At 38.2% G+C, this 18,418-nt stretch overlaps 1 protein-coding gene across 4 annotated transcripts in view; it reads left to right on the forward strand.

Moving 5' to 3' along the window:
- PARP11 (poly(ADP-ribose) polymerase family member 11) overlaps positions 1 to 18,418 on the forward strand; it is a 44,446-nt gene that overhangs the window by 10,010 nt on the left and 16,018 nt on the right. For 2 of the 4 annotated variants that reach the window (XM_027594467.2, XM_027594469.2), the window contains exons 2-4: positions 13,277 to 13,390; positions 14,950 to 15,078; positions 15,918 to 16,038. In XM_027594467.2, coding sequence (XP_027450268.1) covers positions 14,953 to 15,078; positions 15,918 to 16,038 — 247 coding nt within the window. In that variant the 5' untranslated portion in view covers positions 13,277 to 13,390; positions 14,950 to 14,952. The remainder of the gene's footprint in view (positions 1 to 13,276; positions 13,391 to 14,949; positions 15,079 to 15,917; positions 16,039 to 18,418) is intronic. The other 2 variants (XM_027594468.2, XM_027594466.2) reach the window with 2 other exon arrangements.

The raw sequence follows: 18,418 nt of genomic DNA on the forward strand, positions 1-18,418 counted from the left end.
TGCTAGAATAAGTAGGTACACATGAGCAAGGATACAGAGGACTCAAACAGCACTATCAACCAACTTGACCTAATTGACATTTATAGACCATTACACTTAACAGTTGAGTACAATTTTTTTTTCAACTACAAGGGGAACATTTCATGTGATAGACCATATTCTGGGCTGTAAAACAAGTCTTAGTACATTTAAAAGAATTCAAGTCATGTACAGTATGCTATCTGATCAAAATGGAATTAAATTAGAATTCAGTAAAAGAAAGATCTGTAAAACCTGTAAGCATTTGGTAAATAAATATCACTTTAACCCATTAGTCAAAGAGAGAAAATGTGAAGACAACATATCAAATTTGTGGTATGTTGCTATAACAGTACTTAGAGGGAAAGTTATGGCTACTTTGATGCCTATATTGGAAATGAAATGTCACAAATAGTGGCTACAGCTTCCTCCTTAAGAAACTAGAAAAAGAAGAGCAAGTTAAACTCAAGCAGGGGCAAGGAAATAAAATTTAGAATGGAAATCACTGAAACGAAGACCAAAAAATTAATGAAAGCAGAAGCTGTTTTTTTGTTTGTTTGTTTTGAGGAACATCAGTAGAATTGATAAACCTCCAGCCAGACAGATCAGGAGAAAAAGAATACAAATTATTACTGACAATGAGAGAGGTAACATCCCTACAGACATTAAAGGGTAATAAGGGAATGTTATGAACAATTTAATGTCAATCAGTATGACCACTTAGATGAAACGGGCATATCCTAAGACACAGACTACCAAAGTTCCCTCAAGAAGAAATAACACGAATAATCCCAAATCTCTTAAGGAGTTTAAATTTATGGAAAAGGCCTACCCACAAAGAAAACTCCAGTCACAGATGGTTTCCCTGTAAATTCTAACAATATTTAAGGAAGAAACAATACTAATTCTGCACAAGCTTTCAGAAAATTGAAGAGAAGGTTATACTTCACAACTCATTCTATGAAGCCATCATTACCCTGATACCAAAACCAAAGACATTACAAGAAACTATAGACGAATATCCCTAATGAACATAGATAAACATTTTAAGCGAAATTTTAGCGAATTGAGTCTAACATATAAGAAGGTTAATTCGTAATTACCAAATGGTGTTTATCCTAAAAATGCAAGGTTGGTTTAATATTTGAACAGCAACAAAGTAATTTACCATATAAACAAACTAAAATGAAAAACCATACGATCATTTCAGTGTATGCAGGAAAGCATTTGACAAAATCTAGTATCCCTGATAAAAACTCTCAGCAACCTAGGAATAGAAGGGAACTTGCTCAGCCTGATAAGGGGTATGCAGAAAAGGGCTAACTCAGCAGGCCTAGAGTGCTCAAACCATGTACATTTTCAAGAAAGGCCTGTTTCCATGACTGTCCTTTCCCTAGCTCCAGAGAACTGAGCTCTTAGAATGGTTTGTCTAATGAGTGTATTTGCATACCTGAGATCTTGAGCTATGCTATACCAGTTTATCCAGATAGTTTACACTGGCAGTGTGATTTATGGTGAACACCTGCTTTCTCTCTGGAGGTCTAGAATGTCAGCAGCTGAGGTCAGTCACGTAGGGTGCTATATACTTGTATGACTAACTCCTAGTAAAAAACCCTGGACACCTAGGCTCAGGTGAGCATCCCTGGTTGGCAACATTTTGCACTGGTCACATATGGTTGCTGGGAGAATTAAGTGTGTCCTCTGTGACTCCACTGGGAGGGAACACTTGGAAGCTTATGCGTCGTTTCCTCTGGATGTCACTCCATGCGCTTTTCCCTTTTGCTTATTTCACTGTGTATGTTTTTACTATAATAAACTGTAACCGTGAGTAGAACAACTTCCGAGTCCTGTGAGTCCTCCTATGAGCCCAAGGGTGATTTTGGAGACCCCTAACATAAGGGGCATCTACAAAATACTTATATCTAATATCAGACTTAAGAGTGAAAGACTGAATACTTTCTGACTAAGACCAGGAAAAATAAATTATGTCCATTCTTTACTTGACATTGTACTTGAGATGATAATCAGTGCAATAAGGCAAGAAAAAGAAGGCATGAAAAAGAAATAACAGGCATCTATATGCTAAAAGAAAGTGAGGCTATCTATATCTATCTATAAAATGCCTATTTTATAGATAGATATATGCCTAGAAAATCTGATGGAATGTCCAAAAATCTAGAACAAATAAGAGGGTTTAGTAAGGTTGCTGAATACTGGATCCATGTACAAAAAATAATGTATCTCTAAATACAAGCAACAGTCAATCAGAAATTGAAATTTACGTGTAATTCCATTTACAATAATAGAAATATGGAATACTTAGGCATGAATCTTGCATAAATGATGTACAAGATCTATACACTGAAAACCAGAAAACATTACTGAAAAAAGTTAAGACCTAAATAAGTCAAGAGATATGCCTCATTTGTGGGTTGGAATACTCAGTATTGTTGAGATAGCAGTGATCTCCAAATAGATCACTATGCCATCCCAATCAAAATTGAAAGGACCTAGTATAGCCAAGCAATTCTGAAAAAGAACAGATTTGGAGCACTAACACTACCTGATTTAAAGATTCAGTGTGAATCTACAGTCATCAAAACAGTGTAGTATTGGCAGCAAGATAGAGAAAATGATTATTAGAACAGAACAGATTCCAGAAATAGACCCACAAACATATGGATAACTGATTTATTTTTATTTTTTTAAATAAAAGTAAAGTTTAGTGGAGAAAGGACAGTTATTCACTGTTTGGTCAGAGGCTGTGTTTAAGCCCCTTGTGCCAGTGAGACTTCCACCCTGTGTTGATCCATCCATGTGCAGCTTAGGAAATGTTTTCAAGTTTGTCCCATGACCTGCTCTGATCATTCCTGGGTGAATACAACCTAGTGCTTGTACACAGCCTTCCTGACTCTCATGTTTAATTGTAATTTCAGGAGGGCTTTTCTTGGTTATCCCTGGTTCTCTGTATTAAATTTCTGTATTCTCCACCATTTGGCTTGTATTCGGGCTTTGGGCTTCTTGGTTGTTTTTCCTCAAGATATCCATTTTTTTTTCAATAATGTTCTTAGGTATGAGGTTCTCTATTTTCTGTTCCAGATAAAGTCAATCCCTTCAGAGAGAGATGTGGAGCTCTTTGACCTTATGGTGTGTCTTTTCCCTTCAGTAGAACCCCTGTGCCACTACACCTGGGGCTGGAGGTGGGAGTTGACTTTTCCCTCAGGGATACCTGCATTTTGGTTGGAGGGGTATTGGCAGCCCTGGTCTTCAACTAGGTTGGTAGCAATCAGGACTCAGTATTCTTAACCTACTGGGCCTGGAGTAGAGTTTCCACCAAATGAACTGGGACTGGGTGGAGGAGCAAGGAGGTCAGTCTCCTCTGTTGCCTGTTCAGAATAGACCTATACCTCTAGGCTGAAGAAGATGAGAAACACTAGCAGTCTGCCCCTTCCAGGATGAAACTAGCCCAGGACTAGGAGCTGGAGGGAAAGGAAGCTCCTGTCTTCTTTTCTGCACATGACTGAGGTAGATCTTCTGTAACATAGCATTGGTGGAATGGGGGTAATGGACTGTATCTTAGTCAAATGCCAGACTCTTGCCTGTTCTGAGATTTAGTAGATTTTCTTGATTAAATGTTTCTCCATTTGCTGTATGCCCTTAGGACAATTTCTAAAGACTTTATATGTTTTTTGTTTGTTTTTGTTTTTTTAAAATAATGTTCACCAATTAGAATGTGGTTTTGCTGGGGAGAAGGTCCACTGAGCTCCTTACTCTGTCATTCCAAAAGTTCCACCCTGCTTTCAAGCTTTTAATAGCAAGCTTTGGATCTTCTTTCTATAGAGACAAGGAAGTTTTCATTACCAAATATGATTTTCTCAAGATGTTAGATTATACTAACATAATATATTTTGTTAACTACAATAAACTTATTAGAAAGCTTTTAACCAGTCTGGAAGTTGGTTTATTTTTCTCCTATAGACTGGGATTTTGACTTTAAACTCATTTTCCACATAGTCTTTCTACTTGATGATCCAGATTAATTGTTCCCAGGCCCCATAAATACTGTCTTTGGAATAGATGGCATTATAGACAGATACCACCAACATACCTACTGCACTTGAAATTTTACAAAATGCTTTTTCACTTTATACTACCTTTTTTCTTCATAACCTGGTGTGCAGGAAGTATCACTCCTGCCAATTAAAAACTGAAAATTGGCATGATGTCTAAACTAATTCATTCAGCTAGCATTTATTAATTGTCTACTCCATAATAGACAACTTGCACACATTCCTTTCATTGCCTATAAAAATGTTCTAATCTAGATCCATTGCATTTTAAAGTTACTAATTTAAACTTGACTTACTCTTTGAGCTTAATTACACAGAATAGCCCTTCCTTTGGAGGGGAAACTTACTGTAGAAAACCTAAGACTTAGTCTTATGAACTAAATCTTTGCAAAAAGCCGTAGTATCTGGGAAGCAAAGCAACCAAATTAAGCTTTGGCAACAGGAGAGAAGGAGCAACTGTCCATATGTGAAAATGAGGCCATGGGGGTTGGCAGTTTAATGAAGAAGTGATGCTCAAGAGGCCTTGGGTGTTTCTTTAATCTTTGTACTGCTAACTCTATGATTCTATTTTTTGTTTTGTTTCAAGTTTTTATTTAAATTCTAGTTAGTTAACGTATAGTGTAATATTAGTTTCAGGAGTAAAATTTAGTGATTCATCATTTACATGTAATACCCAGGGCTCATCACAACAAGTGCCTGTTAATACCCATTACCCATTTGTCACATCCCCCCACCCACCTCCCCTCCAGCAACCCTCAGTTTGGTCTCTATAGTTAAGAGTCTATTTTATGGTTTGCCTCTTTTTTCTGCCTATGTTCATCTGTTTAGTTTCTTAAATTACACATCTGAGTGAAATGACATGGTATTTGTCTTTCTCTGACCGAATTATTTTGCTTATTATAGTACACTCTACCTCCATCCATGTCATTGCAAATGACAAGATTTCATTCTTTTTATGGCTGAATAATATTCCATTGTGCATATATATATATATATATATATAGTGGACATATGCATGATGATATATATATATATCATCAGTTGATGGACATTTGGGATCCTTCTATAATTTGGCTATTGTTGATAATGCTGCTGTAAATATTGGGGTACAGGTGTCTGTCCCTTCAAATCAGTATTTTTGTGTCCTTTGGGTAAATACCTAGTAGTGCGATTGCTGAGTCGTAGGGTGGTTCTATTTTTAACTTTTTGAGGAACCTCCATACTGTTCTCCAGAGTGGCTGCACCCATTTGCATTCCCACTAACAGTGTGAGAGGTTTCCCCTTTCTTCGAATCCTCACCAACATCTATGTTTCCTGTGTTGTTAATTTTAGCCATTCTAACGGGTGTGAGGTAGTGTTTTATCGTGGTTTTGATTTGTATTTCCCTGCTGATGAGTTATGTTGGGCATCTTTTCATGTGCTGTTAGCCATCTGTATGTCTTTGGAAAAATGTCTATTCATGTTTTCTGCCATTTCTTTTTTTTTTAAGGTTTTATTTATTTATTTGACAGAGAGAGACACAGCGAGAGAGGGAACACAAGCAGGGGGAGTGGGAGAGGAAGAAGCAGGCTTCCCGCGGAGTAGGGAGCCCGATGCGGGGCTTGATCCCAGGACCCTGGGATCTTGACCCGAGCCGAAGGCAGACACTTAACGACTGAGCCACCCAGGCGCCCCTCTTCTGCCATTTCCTAACTGATTATTTGTTTTTTTGGGTGTTGAGTTTGATAAATTCTTTATAGATTTTTGATACTAACCCTTTATCAAATATGTCATTTGCAAATATCTTCTCCCATTCCATAGGTTGCCTTTTAGTTTTGTTGATTATTTCCTTTGCTGTGCAGAAGATGTTTATCTTGATGAAGTCCCAATAGTTCATTTTTGCTTTTGTTTCCCTTGCCTCTGAGGACATGTCTAGTTGAATTTATTTTTGTGTATGGTTTAAGAAAGTGGTCCACTTTCATTCTTCTGAATGTGGCTGTCCAGTTTTCCCAACACTCATTTGTTGAAGAGACTGTCTTTTTTCATTGGATATTCTTTCTTGCTTTGTCAAAGATTAGTTGACCATAGAATTGAGGGTCCATTTCTGGGTTTTCTGTTGGAAAACAAATGGAACATTTCTGTTCCATTGATCTATGTGTCTGTTTTTGTGCCAGTACCATACTGTCTTGATGACTAGTTTTGTAATATAACTTGAAGTCCAGAATTGTGATGCCTCCAGTTTTGCTTTTCTTTTTCAAGATAGCTATGGCTATTCAGGGTCTTTGTGGTTCCATACAAATTTTAGAATTAATTGTTCTAGCCCTATGAAAACAGCTGGTGATTTTTTTTTATGATAATATTACACATTTGATTTTATTTGGTATTTCTTTTTTTTTAATTTTATTTTATTATGTTATGTTAGTCACCATACAATACATCATTAGTTTTTGATGTGGTGATCCACAATTCATTGTTTTCGTATAACACCCAGTGCTCCATGCAGTACGTGCCCTCCTTAATACCCAGCACTGGGCTAACCCATCCCCCCACCCCCCTCTCCTCTAAAACCCTCAGTTTATTTCTCAGAGTCCACAGTCTCTCATGGTTCATCTCTCCCCCCGATTGCCCCCCTTCATTTTTCCCTTCCTTCTCCTAATGACCTCCATGGTATTCCTTATGTTCCACGAATAAGTGAAACCATATGGTAATTGACTTTCTCTGCTTGACTTATTTTACTTAGCATAATCTCCTCCAGTCCCATCCATGTTGATGCAAAAGTTGGGTATTCATCTTTTCTGATGGCTGAGTAATATTCCATTGTATATATGGACCACATCTTCTTTATCCATTCATCTGTTGAAGGGCATCTCGGCTCTTTCCCGCAGTTTGACTATTGCGGACATTGCTGCTGTGAACATTGGGATGCATATGGCCCTTCTTTTCACTACATCTGTGTCTTTGGGGTAAATACCCAGCAGTGCAGTTGCTGGATCATAGGGTAGCTCTATTTTCAATTTTTTGAGGAACCTCTACACTGTTTTCCAAAGTGGCTGTACCAACTTGCATTCCCATCAACAGTGTAAGAGGGTTCCCCTTTCTCTACAACCTCTCCAACATTTGTTGTTTCTTGCCCTGTCAATTTTTGCCAGGTGTAAGGTGATATCTCAATGTGGTTTTAATTTGAATTTCCCTGATGGCTAATGATGATGAACATTTTTTCCTGTGTCTGTTAGCCATTTGTATGTCTTCTTCGGAGAAGTGTCTGTTCATGTCTTCTGCCCATTTTTTGACTTGATTCTTTGTTTTTTGGGTGTTGAGTTTGAGAAGTTCTTTATACATCTTGGATACCAGCCCTTTATCTGTAGTGTCATTTGCAAATGTCTTCTCCCATTCTGTGGGTTGCCTCCTTGTTTTGTTGACTGTTGGATCGGAAGAATAAACATTGTTAAAATGTCTATGTTACCCAGAGCAATCTATACCTTCAGTGCCATCCTGATCAAAATTCCAATGACATTTTTTCAAAGTGCTGGAACAAACAATCCTAAAATTTGTATGGAATCAGAAAAGACCCCGAATCGCCCAGGAAATGTTGAAAAAGAAAAACAAAGCTGGGGGCATCACAATGCCTGATTTCAAGCTATATTACAAAGCAGTGATCACCAAGACAGCATGGTACTGGCACAAAAACAGACATATAGGCCAATGGAACAGAATAGAGAGACCAGATATGGACCCTCAAATCTATGGTCAAATAAACTTCGACAAAGCAGGAAAAAATATGCTGTGGAAAAAAAAACACACTTCTCTTCAATAAATGGTGCTGGGAAAATTGGACAGCCACATGCAGAAGAATGAAACTCGACCATTCTCTAACACCACACACAAAGATAAACTCAAAATGGATGAAAGACCTCAATGTGAGACAGGAGTCCATCAAAATCCTAGAGGACAACATAGGCCATAACCTCTTTGACATCAGCCACAGCAACTTCTTTCAAGATACATCTCTAAAAGCTACTGAAACAAAAGCAAAAATGAACTTTGGGACTTCATCAAGATAAAAAGCTTCTGCACAGCTGGTGGTATTTTGATAGGGATTGCATTAAATGTGTAGATTGCTTTGAGTAGCATAGACATTTTAACACTCCATTTGTTCTTCCCATCCATGAGTATGGAATGTTTTTCTGTTTCTTTGTGTCATCCTCAATGCCTTTTGTAAGTGTTCTATAGTTTTCAGAGTACAGATCTTTCACTCCTTTGGTTAGATTTATTCCTAGGTATCTTATAGTATTTGGTGCAGTTGTAAATGGGATTAATTCCTTGATTTCTTTTTCAACTGCTTCATTATTAATGTATAAAAATTTAACAGATTTCTGTATATTGATTTTATGTCCTGCGACTTTACTGAATTCGTGTATCTGTTCTAGCAGTTTTTGGTGGGGTCTTTTGGGTTTTCTACATAGAGTATGTTGTCTGTGAATAGTGAAAATTTGACTTCTTCCTTGCTGATTTGGATACCTTTTATTTCTTTTTGTTGTCTGCTGAAGCTAGGACTTATAGTATTATGTTAAATTAACAGTGTTGAGAGTGGACATCCTTGTCTTGTTCCTGATCATAGAGAAAAAGTTCTCAGTTTTTCCCCATTGAGGATGATATAGCTGTGGGTCTTTCATATATGGCCTTTAGGATTTTGAGGTATGTTCCCTCTATTCCTACTTTGTTGAGGGTTTTTATCAAGAATGGATGCTGTACTGTGTCAAATGCTTTTTCTGCATCTATTGAAAGGATCATAATGTTCCTATCCTTTATTTTATTAATGTGGTGTATCACATTGATTGATTTGTGAATATTGAACCACACTTGCAGCCCAGGAATAAATCCTACTTGATTGTGGTGAATGATTCTTTTAATATACTGTTGGATTTGATTTGCTAGTATTGTATTGAGAATTTTTGCGTCCATGTTCATCAAGGATATTGGCTTGTAATTCTCTTTTTTAGTGTGGTCTTCATCTGGTTTTGGAATCAAGGTAATGCTGGTCTCATAAGAATGAGTTTGGAAGTTTTCCTTCCATTTCCAGTTTTTGGAACAGTTTGAGAAGAATAGGTATTAACTCTTCTTTAAGTGTTTGGTAGAATTCCTCTGGGAGCCATCTGGCCGTGGACTTTTGTTTGTTGGGAGATTTTTGATTAATGATTCAATTTCTTTGCTGGCTATTGGTCGGTTCAAATTTTCTATTTCTTCCTGTTTTGGTTTTGGTAGTTTGTAAGTTTCTAGGAACTTATTTTATTTATTTATTTTTAAAGATTTTATTTATTTGAGATAGAGTGAGAGTGAAAGAGAGAGAGGGAGAGAAAGAGAGAGCACAGGCAGAGGGAGAAGCAGGCTCTCCACTGAGCAGGGAGCCTGATGTGGGGCTCGATCCCAGTCTGGGATTATGACCTGAGCCGAAGGCAGACGCTTAACCATATGAGCCACTCAGGTGCCCCTCTAGGAATTTATCCATTTCTTCCAGATTGCCCAGTTTGTTGGCATATAGTTTTTCATAATATTCTCTTATTATCATTTGTATTTCTGTGGTGTTGGTTGGTATCTCTCTTCTCATTCATGATTTTATTTATTTGGGTCCTTTCTCTTTTCCTTTTGATAAGTCCGGCTAGGGGTATATCAATTTTATTGATTCTTTCAAAGAATAGGCTCCTGGTTTCATTGATCTGTTCTACTGGTTTTTGTTTGTTTGTTTGTTTCTATATCATTTATTTTTGCTCAAATCTTTATTATATCCCTTCTCCTAGCTTTAAGCTTTATTTGCTGTTCCTTTTCTAGCTCCTTTGGGTATAAGGTTACGTTGTGTATTTGAGACTTTTCCTGCTTCTTGAGAAAGTCTGTATTGCTACATACTTCCCTCTTATGACCACTTTTGCCACATTCCAAAGGTTTTGGACTGTTGTGTTCTCATTTTCATTTGTTTCCAGGTATTTTTTAAATTTCTTCTTTAATTTCCTGGTTGACCCATTCATTCTTTAGTAGCATGTTATTTAACCTCCATGTATTTGGGGTCTTTCCAAATTTTTTCTTCTGGTTGACTTCAAGTTTCATAGCATTGTGGTCAGAAAATACACATGGTAAGATCTCAATCTTATAGTACTTGTTGAGGCCTGATTTGTGACCCAGTATGTGATCTATTCTGGAGACTATCCCATGTGCACTGGAAAAGAATGTGTATTCTGCTGCTTTAGGATGAAATGTTCTGAATATGTCTATTAAGTCCATCTGGTCAGTTGTTTCCTTATAGATTTTCTGCTTAGATCATCTGTCCATTGCTGTAAGTGGGGTGTTAAAGTCTCCTATTATTATTTTATTATAACTAATGAGTTCCTTTATGTTTGTTATTGTTTTATGTATTAGGGGGCTCCCAAGTTGGGGGCATAAATATTTATAATTGTTAGATTTTCTTGCTGGATAGACCCCTTTGTTATGATATAGTGCCCTTCTTCATCTCTTATTACAGTCTTTGGTTTAAAATCTAGTTTGTCTTATGTAAGTATGGCTACTCCAGCCTTCTTTTGATGACCATTAGCATGATAAATGGTTCTCCATCCCCTCACTTTCAATGTACAGGTGTCTTTAAATCTAAAATGAGTCTCTTGTAGGCAGCATATAGATGGTCTTGTTTTTTTATCCATTTCAAACCCTATGTCTTTTTATTGGAGCAGTCCATTTACAATTAGAGTGATTATTGAAAGATATGAATTTAGTACCATTGTGTTACCTGTAAAGTTGTTGTTTCTGGTGATGTTCTCTGTTCCTTTCTAGTCTTTGTTGCTTTTGGTCTTTTTATTCCCCACTTGAAGAGTCCCCTTTAATATTTCTTGCAGGGCTGGTTTAGTGGTCGCAGACTCCTTTAGTTTTTGTTTGTCTGAGAAACTCTTTATCTCTCCTTCTATTCTGAATGATAGCCTTGCCGGATAGAATATTCTTAGCTGCATATTTTTCCTCAGCACATTGAATAAATCATGCCACTCTCTTCTGTCCTGCTAAGTTTCTGTGGAGAAGTCTGCTGCTAACCTTATTTGTTTTCCCTTGTAAGTTAGGGATTTCTTTTCTCTTGCTGCAGGATTTTTTTCCTTATCTCTGTATTTTGCAAGTTTTACGATATGTCTTGGTGTTGGCCTGCTTTTGTTGATTTTGATGGGAGTTCTCTGTGCCTCCTGGATTTGGATGTCCATTTCCTTCCCCAGATTAGGGAAGTTTTCAGCTATAACTTGCTCAAGTAAAACTTCTGCCCCTTTTTCTCTCTCTTCTTCTGGGATTCCTATGATACAAATGTTACTATGCTTTATGGAGTCATTGAGTTCCCTAAGTCTACATTTGTGATCCGATACTTACCTTTTCCTCTTCTTTTTGGCTTCATTATTTTCCATAATTTTATGTTCTATATCATTTACTCATTCCTTTGCTTCTTCCATCCTTGTAGTCATTACATCCAGTCAGTTTCACATCTCAGTTGTAGCATTTTTTTTTTTTTTTCAGCCTAACTAGTGTTTAGGTCTTTTATCTCTGCAGTAAGGACTCCCTGGTGTCTTCTGTGCTTTTCTCAAGCCCATCTAGTATCCATCCTTACGATTGTTGTTTTCAATTCTGGATCAGGCATATTACTTATATCTGCTTCAATTAGATCACTGGCCATGACCTTTTCTTGTTCTTTCTTTTGGTATGAATTCCTCCATCTTGGCATTTTGTCTAGGTCTGTCTTCTTCTGTATGTTACAAAAGCCTGTTATGTTTCCTGTTCCTGAGAGTAATGGCTTTATGAAGAAGAGGTCATATAGTGTCCAGGGCCTGGTGCTTCAGGGAGTGTCTCTGGTGTGTGCTGCATGCACTCTGCTGCTATGTTTTGGCTGTTCTGTCCTTCAGGCCAGTCGTCTGCAGAGGCTCTCCTTGCCTGCAGTGGGCAGTGTTTGGACCTTGGCCAGAGTGTGGCAAGTTTTAACTAGGTATGCTGTGGTTGGCTTGTTAAAAGAAACCAGATCCTATTTCCACCAGAGCTGGAGCTTTGCAGCACTCTATGGTCAGGAGACTTGGTGGCTGTGAGGTTTGTGCTGGTCTTTCTAGGGGAGGAGCCTGCTGCTCTGGCTCTCAAGCACACTCGCCCTAGTGAAGCAGCACCTGCAGAGTGCAGGGGAGCAGGGCTTGCTGTAAGCAGTTTAAGCTGCCACTGTTGGCACTGTGCTGCTTACTGAGGTTACTTTATGCTGAGGGGTGGGGGAGGGAAATTGTGTCAGCCCTCTCCCTTGCCCCAGGAGAGAGGAATTTGTGCCCACAGCTGTCTGGGCAGCCCTCCCAGAAGAGCCTACAATCTCCCCTCCTGTGTCCCATGCGTCCTTCAGATCCCTGCCTTCGCCCTGTCTGTGTCCGGTCCATCTGCCCGCCCGGCAGCACAGTGCACCTGTCTTCTATCTCAGGCAGGCCAGCTGAGTTTTAAAACTCTTAGCTCTCTGGCTAACTCTATGATTGTAGAAAAAATAATTGCATTTTCTCTGCTTCATTTCCCCCCTAACTTTAATTGGAGGATAGTGACTTATCCTGCACATGGGGCTATGGAAGACAAAAAATTCTGTAGAATTTGAAGTGCTTTAGGAATGTTCTATATGGTGGCACCTTCCTATAGTGCTACCTTCTCCAAAATAGGGAAAAAGATGAGTCTGTCCTAGGTCCGACCCAAAGCTATTTATGACAGGAAGTTCTGGAAGGACTTTGGTAAAACACACTTGTAACCTGGCTTAAAGTGTGATCTTAGGGACAGTGTGACATAGCAAAGCACACATGATACGTGTATACTGTATAAAGGGTATTTTCTACTTCCTATTTCTTGTTTTCATTTCCCTTTTCTAGTAGAGAAAAGATAGAACGCATAAGCCAAATGTTTATCTTAACTATTACCTTTAAACTCATCCTTCCACATTTGAGGAGTTATTTTCAGAAGAAAAAATAAATTTAGGTTTTTCTTGCTTTCTTTCTCACAGTAAAATGGCCAAACAATGTGAACAGTAATAGAAGGAAGAGCAGGAGTTGTGAATAGTTAACCTGGACAATTGATCTTAAATTTCAAATCATTGCCTTTATTTTCTGATTAAAAGGTATAAGGCAAATAGTGGGTCCTATACCTGAAGCTCTTGACCCTAGAGTGTTCTATTTTTCATTTCTTAGCAGCCAGTCAACTTTAAAACATGAAGGAAAAATCCAGAAAATAATCATAAAGCATACCTTGGAGAAGTTTCCAAACATGAATAAAAAATAACAAGCCCCCTTCATTGAGCTCAGGTACTGTACTTGGCACTTTACTGCATTATCTCACTCATTACTAATAATGGCCCAATGAGGAAGGAACCTTTAATCTCTATTTTGTGAAGAGGAAACTGCCCTAGACAAGGTAATTAGAAGCTTACGCCAGGTTACATAGCTTCTGGAAACAGGATGGACCATTTTAAGTAATGAAATTTAAAGCAAATATTTTCTAAATTACCCAAGTAGTGTGTATTCTTTTGGTAAAAAAAAAAAAAATCAAAGATGTAGGAAATAAAAATTTTAACAAATCACCAATAACCATATATGTGTGTATGTGTGTATATGATTACACACACACACAAAGATTGGAAAGATACAGAATAAGTGATAGTGTTGGTTAATCCTGGAGAAGGAAGGTGAGAAGATACCAGAAATGGAAGGGACGGTCAAAAACATGTTTAGCTTTATCTAGAATGTTCTGACTTTTTGCACAGGGACTCTTTTCATATATCAGTTATGCAAATTTAATTTATTTAAAAACCCTCAAGGAATGAGGATACATTCCAGATAAAGTTAATCATCTTTAACTAACCTCATCACCCCTTTTCTGGTGACCCTCTCTTCATCACAATCTCTACTCAAGAATGTTTAAACCTTTTCAAAGATAGTGTGGACATAAGTTACTTGATAAGGGAAGATTGTAGAATCGTTGATAATGAAGTATAAGGCAGTATACTATGGTGGTTATGTGCACAGACCCTGGATCCAGACTGCCTGGGTTTGGATCCTGGCTGCCCTATTGTATGATCTCTCTGTGCTCCAGTTTCCTCCTTTATAAATTTGGGATAATAATACCTATCTTACCAGGTTGTCATGAATCCTAAATGAGTTATTATCTGTACAGTACTTAGCACCTGGCACATTGTAAGAGCCAGGTAAGGGTTACTATAGTCATTATTGTTATCCTGACACTTAGAAAAAGCTATGATAAATTGTTGTATAGGCTTTTTCAGGCTTTTTATCTGTATGTGTGTACATACACACATACAGACAGGTACATACGCATATATTCATATGGGTAAATATGGGTGAATTTTTTATGAAAATTGGATCATACTATTTCTATTTATTATAACCTTTTTTTGTACTCAACACTATAGATTATAAACATCTTTCCATGCCATGGAATAATGAATGTTTAAAACAAATCTCAGGTGTATTTGGTCTTAGTTGTGATAGCATGGATTCTTTTTGACCAAATGTGTGAACATATGATAAGACAGAAATTGCTTGGCACTGTATTGAAAATCTGGAGTGCTTATAGATATTGACACAGCTTACTTAAATGGTTGAATGGGCATTGATATATCTTACCTGAGTGTATTATTATTTGTCATATTTGTTAAGCAGTGATATTCAGCCTTTGTAAATGTCTATCTTCAGAGTCAATATGCCAGAGAGAATGGTATTTTTAAAGGGTCACTGTGGGAAGGACACTTGGAATATAGTTCTTTGTAGTAAGAAAAATGATGTAGAAAAAGTACATTGGTTATTAAGAAAAGTATTTCTTCTTCTTCCTCTTTCTGGCTTCTCAGGAGATGTTTCACAAAGCGGAAGAATTCTTACCCAAGAGGACAGATAGTGAAATGGATGAGATGGACACATCGGACACCCAATGGGGCTGGTTTTACCTGGCGGAGTGCGGGAAGTGGCACATGTTTCAGGTACTTCCTTTCCAGAACCTACCAGAAGGGCCTCAGGTCCACTTAGCGCCACCTGGCTGCCGCACAGTGTGCCAGTGCAGACCCTGAAGGACATTCAACCTTAAGGACATCAGATAGCTTGACTAAAAGAAAAAAGAGGAATCCTTCTAGTCCTTTTCCTTTTCGTTTCCCCAGGTTTTCTCAATCATGTATTTAGAAGAAGCAGTGCGCATTCACTGCGTGTACAGAGAGCGAGTGTGACTGAGTTGTGTAGTGTCAGTACGGCCGAGCAACTCCAAGTTCCGTTTGGTGGACAAGGAGAAGGGGAAGAGAGCAAGCCCATATTAAGCACCTTGTGTCCGCCAGGTATTATGTTAGATGCCACAGGTATCTTTTCTCCTTTAGCCTCCCAGCAGCTCTGAAGCAGATGCTTATACTCTGTCTCACAGGCCAAGAGAGTGAAACTCAGAAAAGGTCACAGAATCCGTCCAGAGTCACATACAGCTAGGGAATTTGAACCCATACTCAAAAGCTTGTGCTTTTCTTTTACTTCCAAGCCTACTTAAAGGAGATTTGAGCCAGTGAGGAAGTTGTAATTATTGTAATAATTTGTAAAAATCGTAACAATTTGGAAAGAGGGGTTCTAAGCAGTTGCTGGAATTTCTTTGCTGGAAATCCTGACACTGTTTTGCACACGCTGGCTTAGCTGTGATTCACCCTGTGTGTGGGAACTAGAACAGGAGATCAGTGAGTTCCCTGTGTCGCTCCATTCTCTGTCTCTTGTGACCACAGAACCGCCTCTGTGGCCAAGCCATTGATGTGAACAGCTGGTAAATGAAACTTTCTGGTTTGTCTTAAAGCCGGATACCAACATTCAGTGTTCAGTTAGCAGTGAAGATATCGAAAAAAGCTTCAAAACAAACCCTTGTGGCTCCATTTCTTTTACTACTTCCAAATTCAGCTACAAGATAGACTTTGCAGGTATGTTTTTTTTTTCCCTAATAGTTGTGTGTTTTTAGTATATCGATATGGTAAAATCTACAGTACTGTAGATGAGAATTAGTTGATGTATTTGTAAACAGTGAAGTAAATCCTTTTTGTCACACACAGAAATCTCTCTATAAAAATTCAAGATTTAAAATCTTGAGCAACATTACCTTTTATAAAGGAGTATTTGTATGCTTATCGATACTAATGTATATGGAGATTGTCGTATATTTTGAGCTTATGTAACACTTCTCTTCTAAGGAACACAAAACACTTTTTAGCTGTTTTCTTCATCATCTCTTCAGCCTTTTGAAATAGCTGGGAATCTTTATTTTAAGGATCAATCTGAGAGGTTAGTAACACTAGCTCATGATAATTTGAAGACCAAAGTTCAGCTGAACGACCCATCTCCTAGTGTCTTTGCCAGAAAACTATTTCTTTCGTGGACATTGCCTTCTACCATTTTCTGATTTCATTGGCTCTTTCACAGAATAGCCTGCTAATCTGGAAGTCGGCCCCACTTTGGATTTCGTCTGTGATATATGGGCATGGTTTTAGGTATCCCATGAAAAACCTGTTGGATTCAACTCTTTCAGTTTCAAGCTGTTAGTTTCAGCTGTTTGTTGCACAGAGACATACAAGACCTGGATGGGGAGGATTTTTTTTTTTTAAGATTTTATTTTTAAAGTAATCTCTACAACCACCATGGGGCTCGAACTTATAACCCCAAGGTCAAGAGTCATGTGCTCTACTGACTGAACCAGCCAGACCCCCAGGGAGGCTTTCTTAATAAAGCGTATTTTGGCTGCTGCATGGCTTAGTCCTCTAGCTGGTGCATACCAGCTTCTATGAGTAGTATCTTTATGACAGAGGTAGGAGTGTGTTGTGGTGCAGTATGGTGGTGAAACCTTAGGAAATCCCCCTGAATGAGCTGAGGCCCAGAAATGGTGAAAGGGGTTTGTCCAGTAAGAGGTTGATGTAACCAAATCTCTAATGATTATTGTTTCCCCCAAAGCTTGTTTTATTAGCAAGAGTTATATTATATTATAATATATTCTTACTACTCCTGACTAGCCATCACTTTTTTAATGAAATTAGGCAAATAGACTGCCTTTAAGGGACCCCGATTATTTGTCTTTTGGCCTCAATTTAGACAGAAGGTGTCCACTAGATCTTTTAGACATCTTGTGTACAAGTGCCTATTTGAAGCAATACTGAGACTTCATGATATGCACACACACCAGGCTTCATGACAAGGATGAAGTTTATCAAAGCAGTTGGTAGATAATTCAGCAAGCCACCTGTTTCTGAAAGAATATTTTCTATTAAACTGTATTTTGGGGAGAGCTTTCTCTCAAACAATGCAGTTTATTTAAAAAATGTCTTTATCAAAGAATAAGAGTCACATATAATGATTCCATTTCACCAACCCTCTATATAATGATATCAGCATTTTGCATGTACTATTTGCAACATTAGCCCCAACCATTCGGCCACAAGCCAACTCAGGTGCTCTTGATAAAAATGGTGAAACAGAAACTCAGAATGAGCTGCTCTAAGTAGACACCACAGGCTTTGCTCCCTTTGCTGAGATGATCTTGCTTTTTCCTGCACAGTGGTGATGCCATCGTGGGCAGAACCTAAGAGAATCCAGAAAGGGCAGAACATACTTTATACCTTATAGCATTTGCCTAGATGGGCGAACCTCTTTATTTTGGAATGGGATGATGCCATTTAGATAAGACAGAGGGACTAGCATCTCACATTAAGCCTCAGTACTTAGCTTTGTGGGCCTGAAGTAATGGACCTGGTGATATCGCCACAGTTAAGGCACAGAAGAGAGAATTAACTGGTCTTTTATCACTAGAATCTCTTTAAAAAGGATGTATTGTGTCTAGTGGGTTTTCTGTTTTGGTTTGGGTATACAATTTACAGAGAAGGCGAGAAATGTACCAATTTTTGAAATTCTGTGAATTGTGTTAAGTTTTATAGCAGTAACATATCTTTTTACCATTCTCAACATTTTTGGAGAAATCAAAGTAAGTATACTTTCCACTTAATAAACCAACTGGAAGATTTGGTTCTATAATTTCATCCTCTTCCAAGTACTCTTCATTTTCCTAAGTTTGGAACTCTTGCACTGTAGCATCTGTTTACTGTCAGTGGGATACAGAAAGGAGCGGGCCCTGCCTATAGAGCAGCATGAGCTGAGCATCCTGTGCGTGAGCGTAGGTCACGCGATGAAGCCCTGCTCCCTGAATAGCATTTTTTTTTTAAAAGATTTTATTTATTCATTTGACAGAGGGAGAGAGAGCACAAGCAGGGGGGAGAGGCAGAGGGAGAGGGAGAAGCAGACTCCCCGCTGAGCAGGGAG

The sequence above is a fragment of the Zalophus californianus genome, chromosome 9, assembly GCF_009762305.2.
Source record: "Zalophus californianus isolate mZalCal1 chromosome 9, mZalCal1.pri.v2, whole genome shotgun sequence".
In the NCBI taxonomy this organism is placed as follows: Eukaryota; Metazoa; Chordata; class Mammalia; order Carnivora; family Otariidae; genus Zalophus; species Zalophus californianus.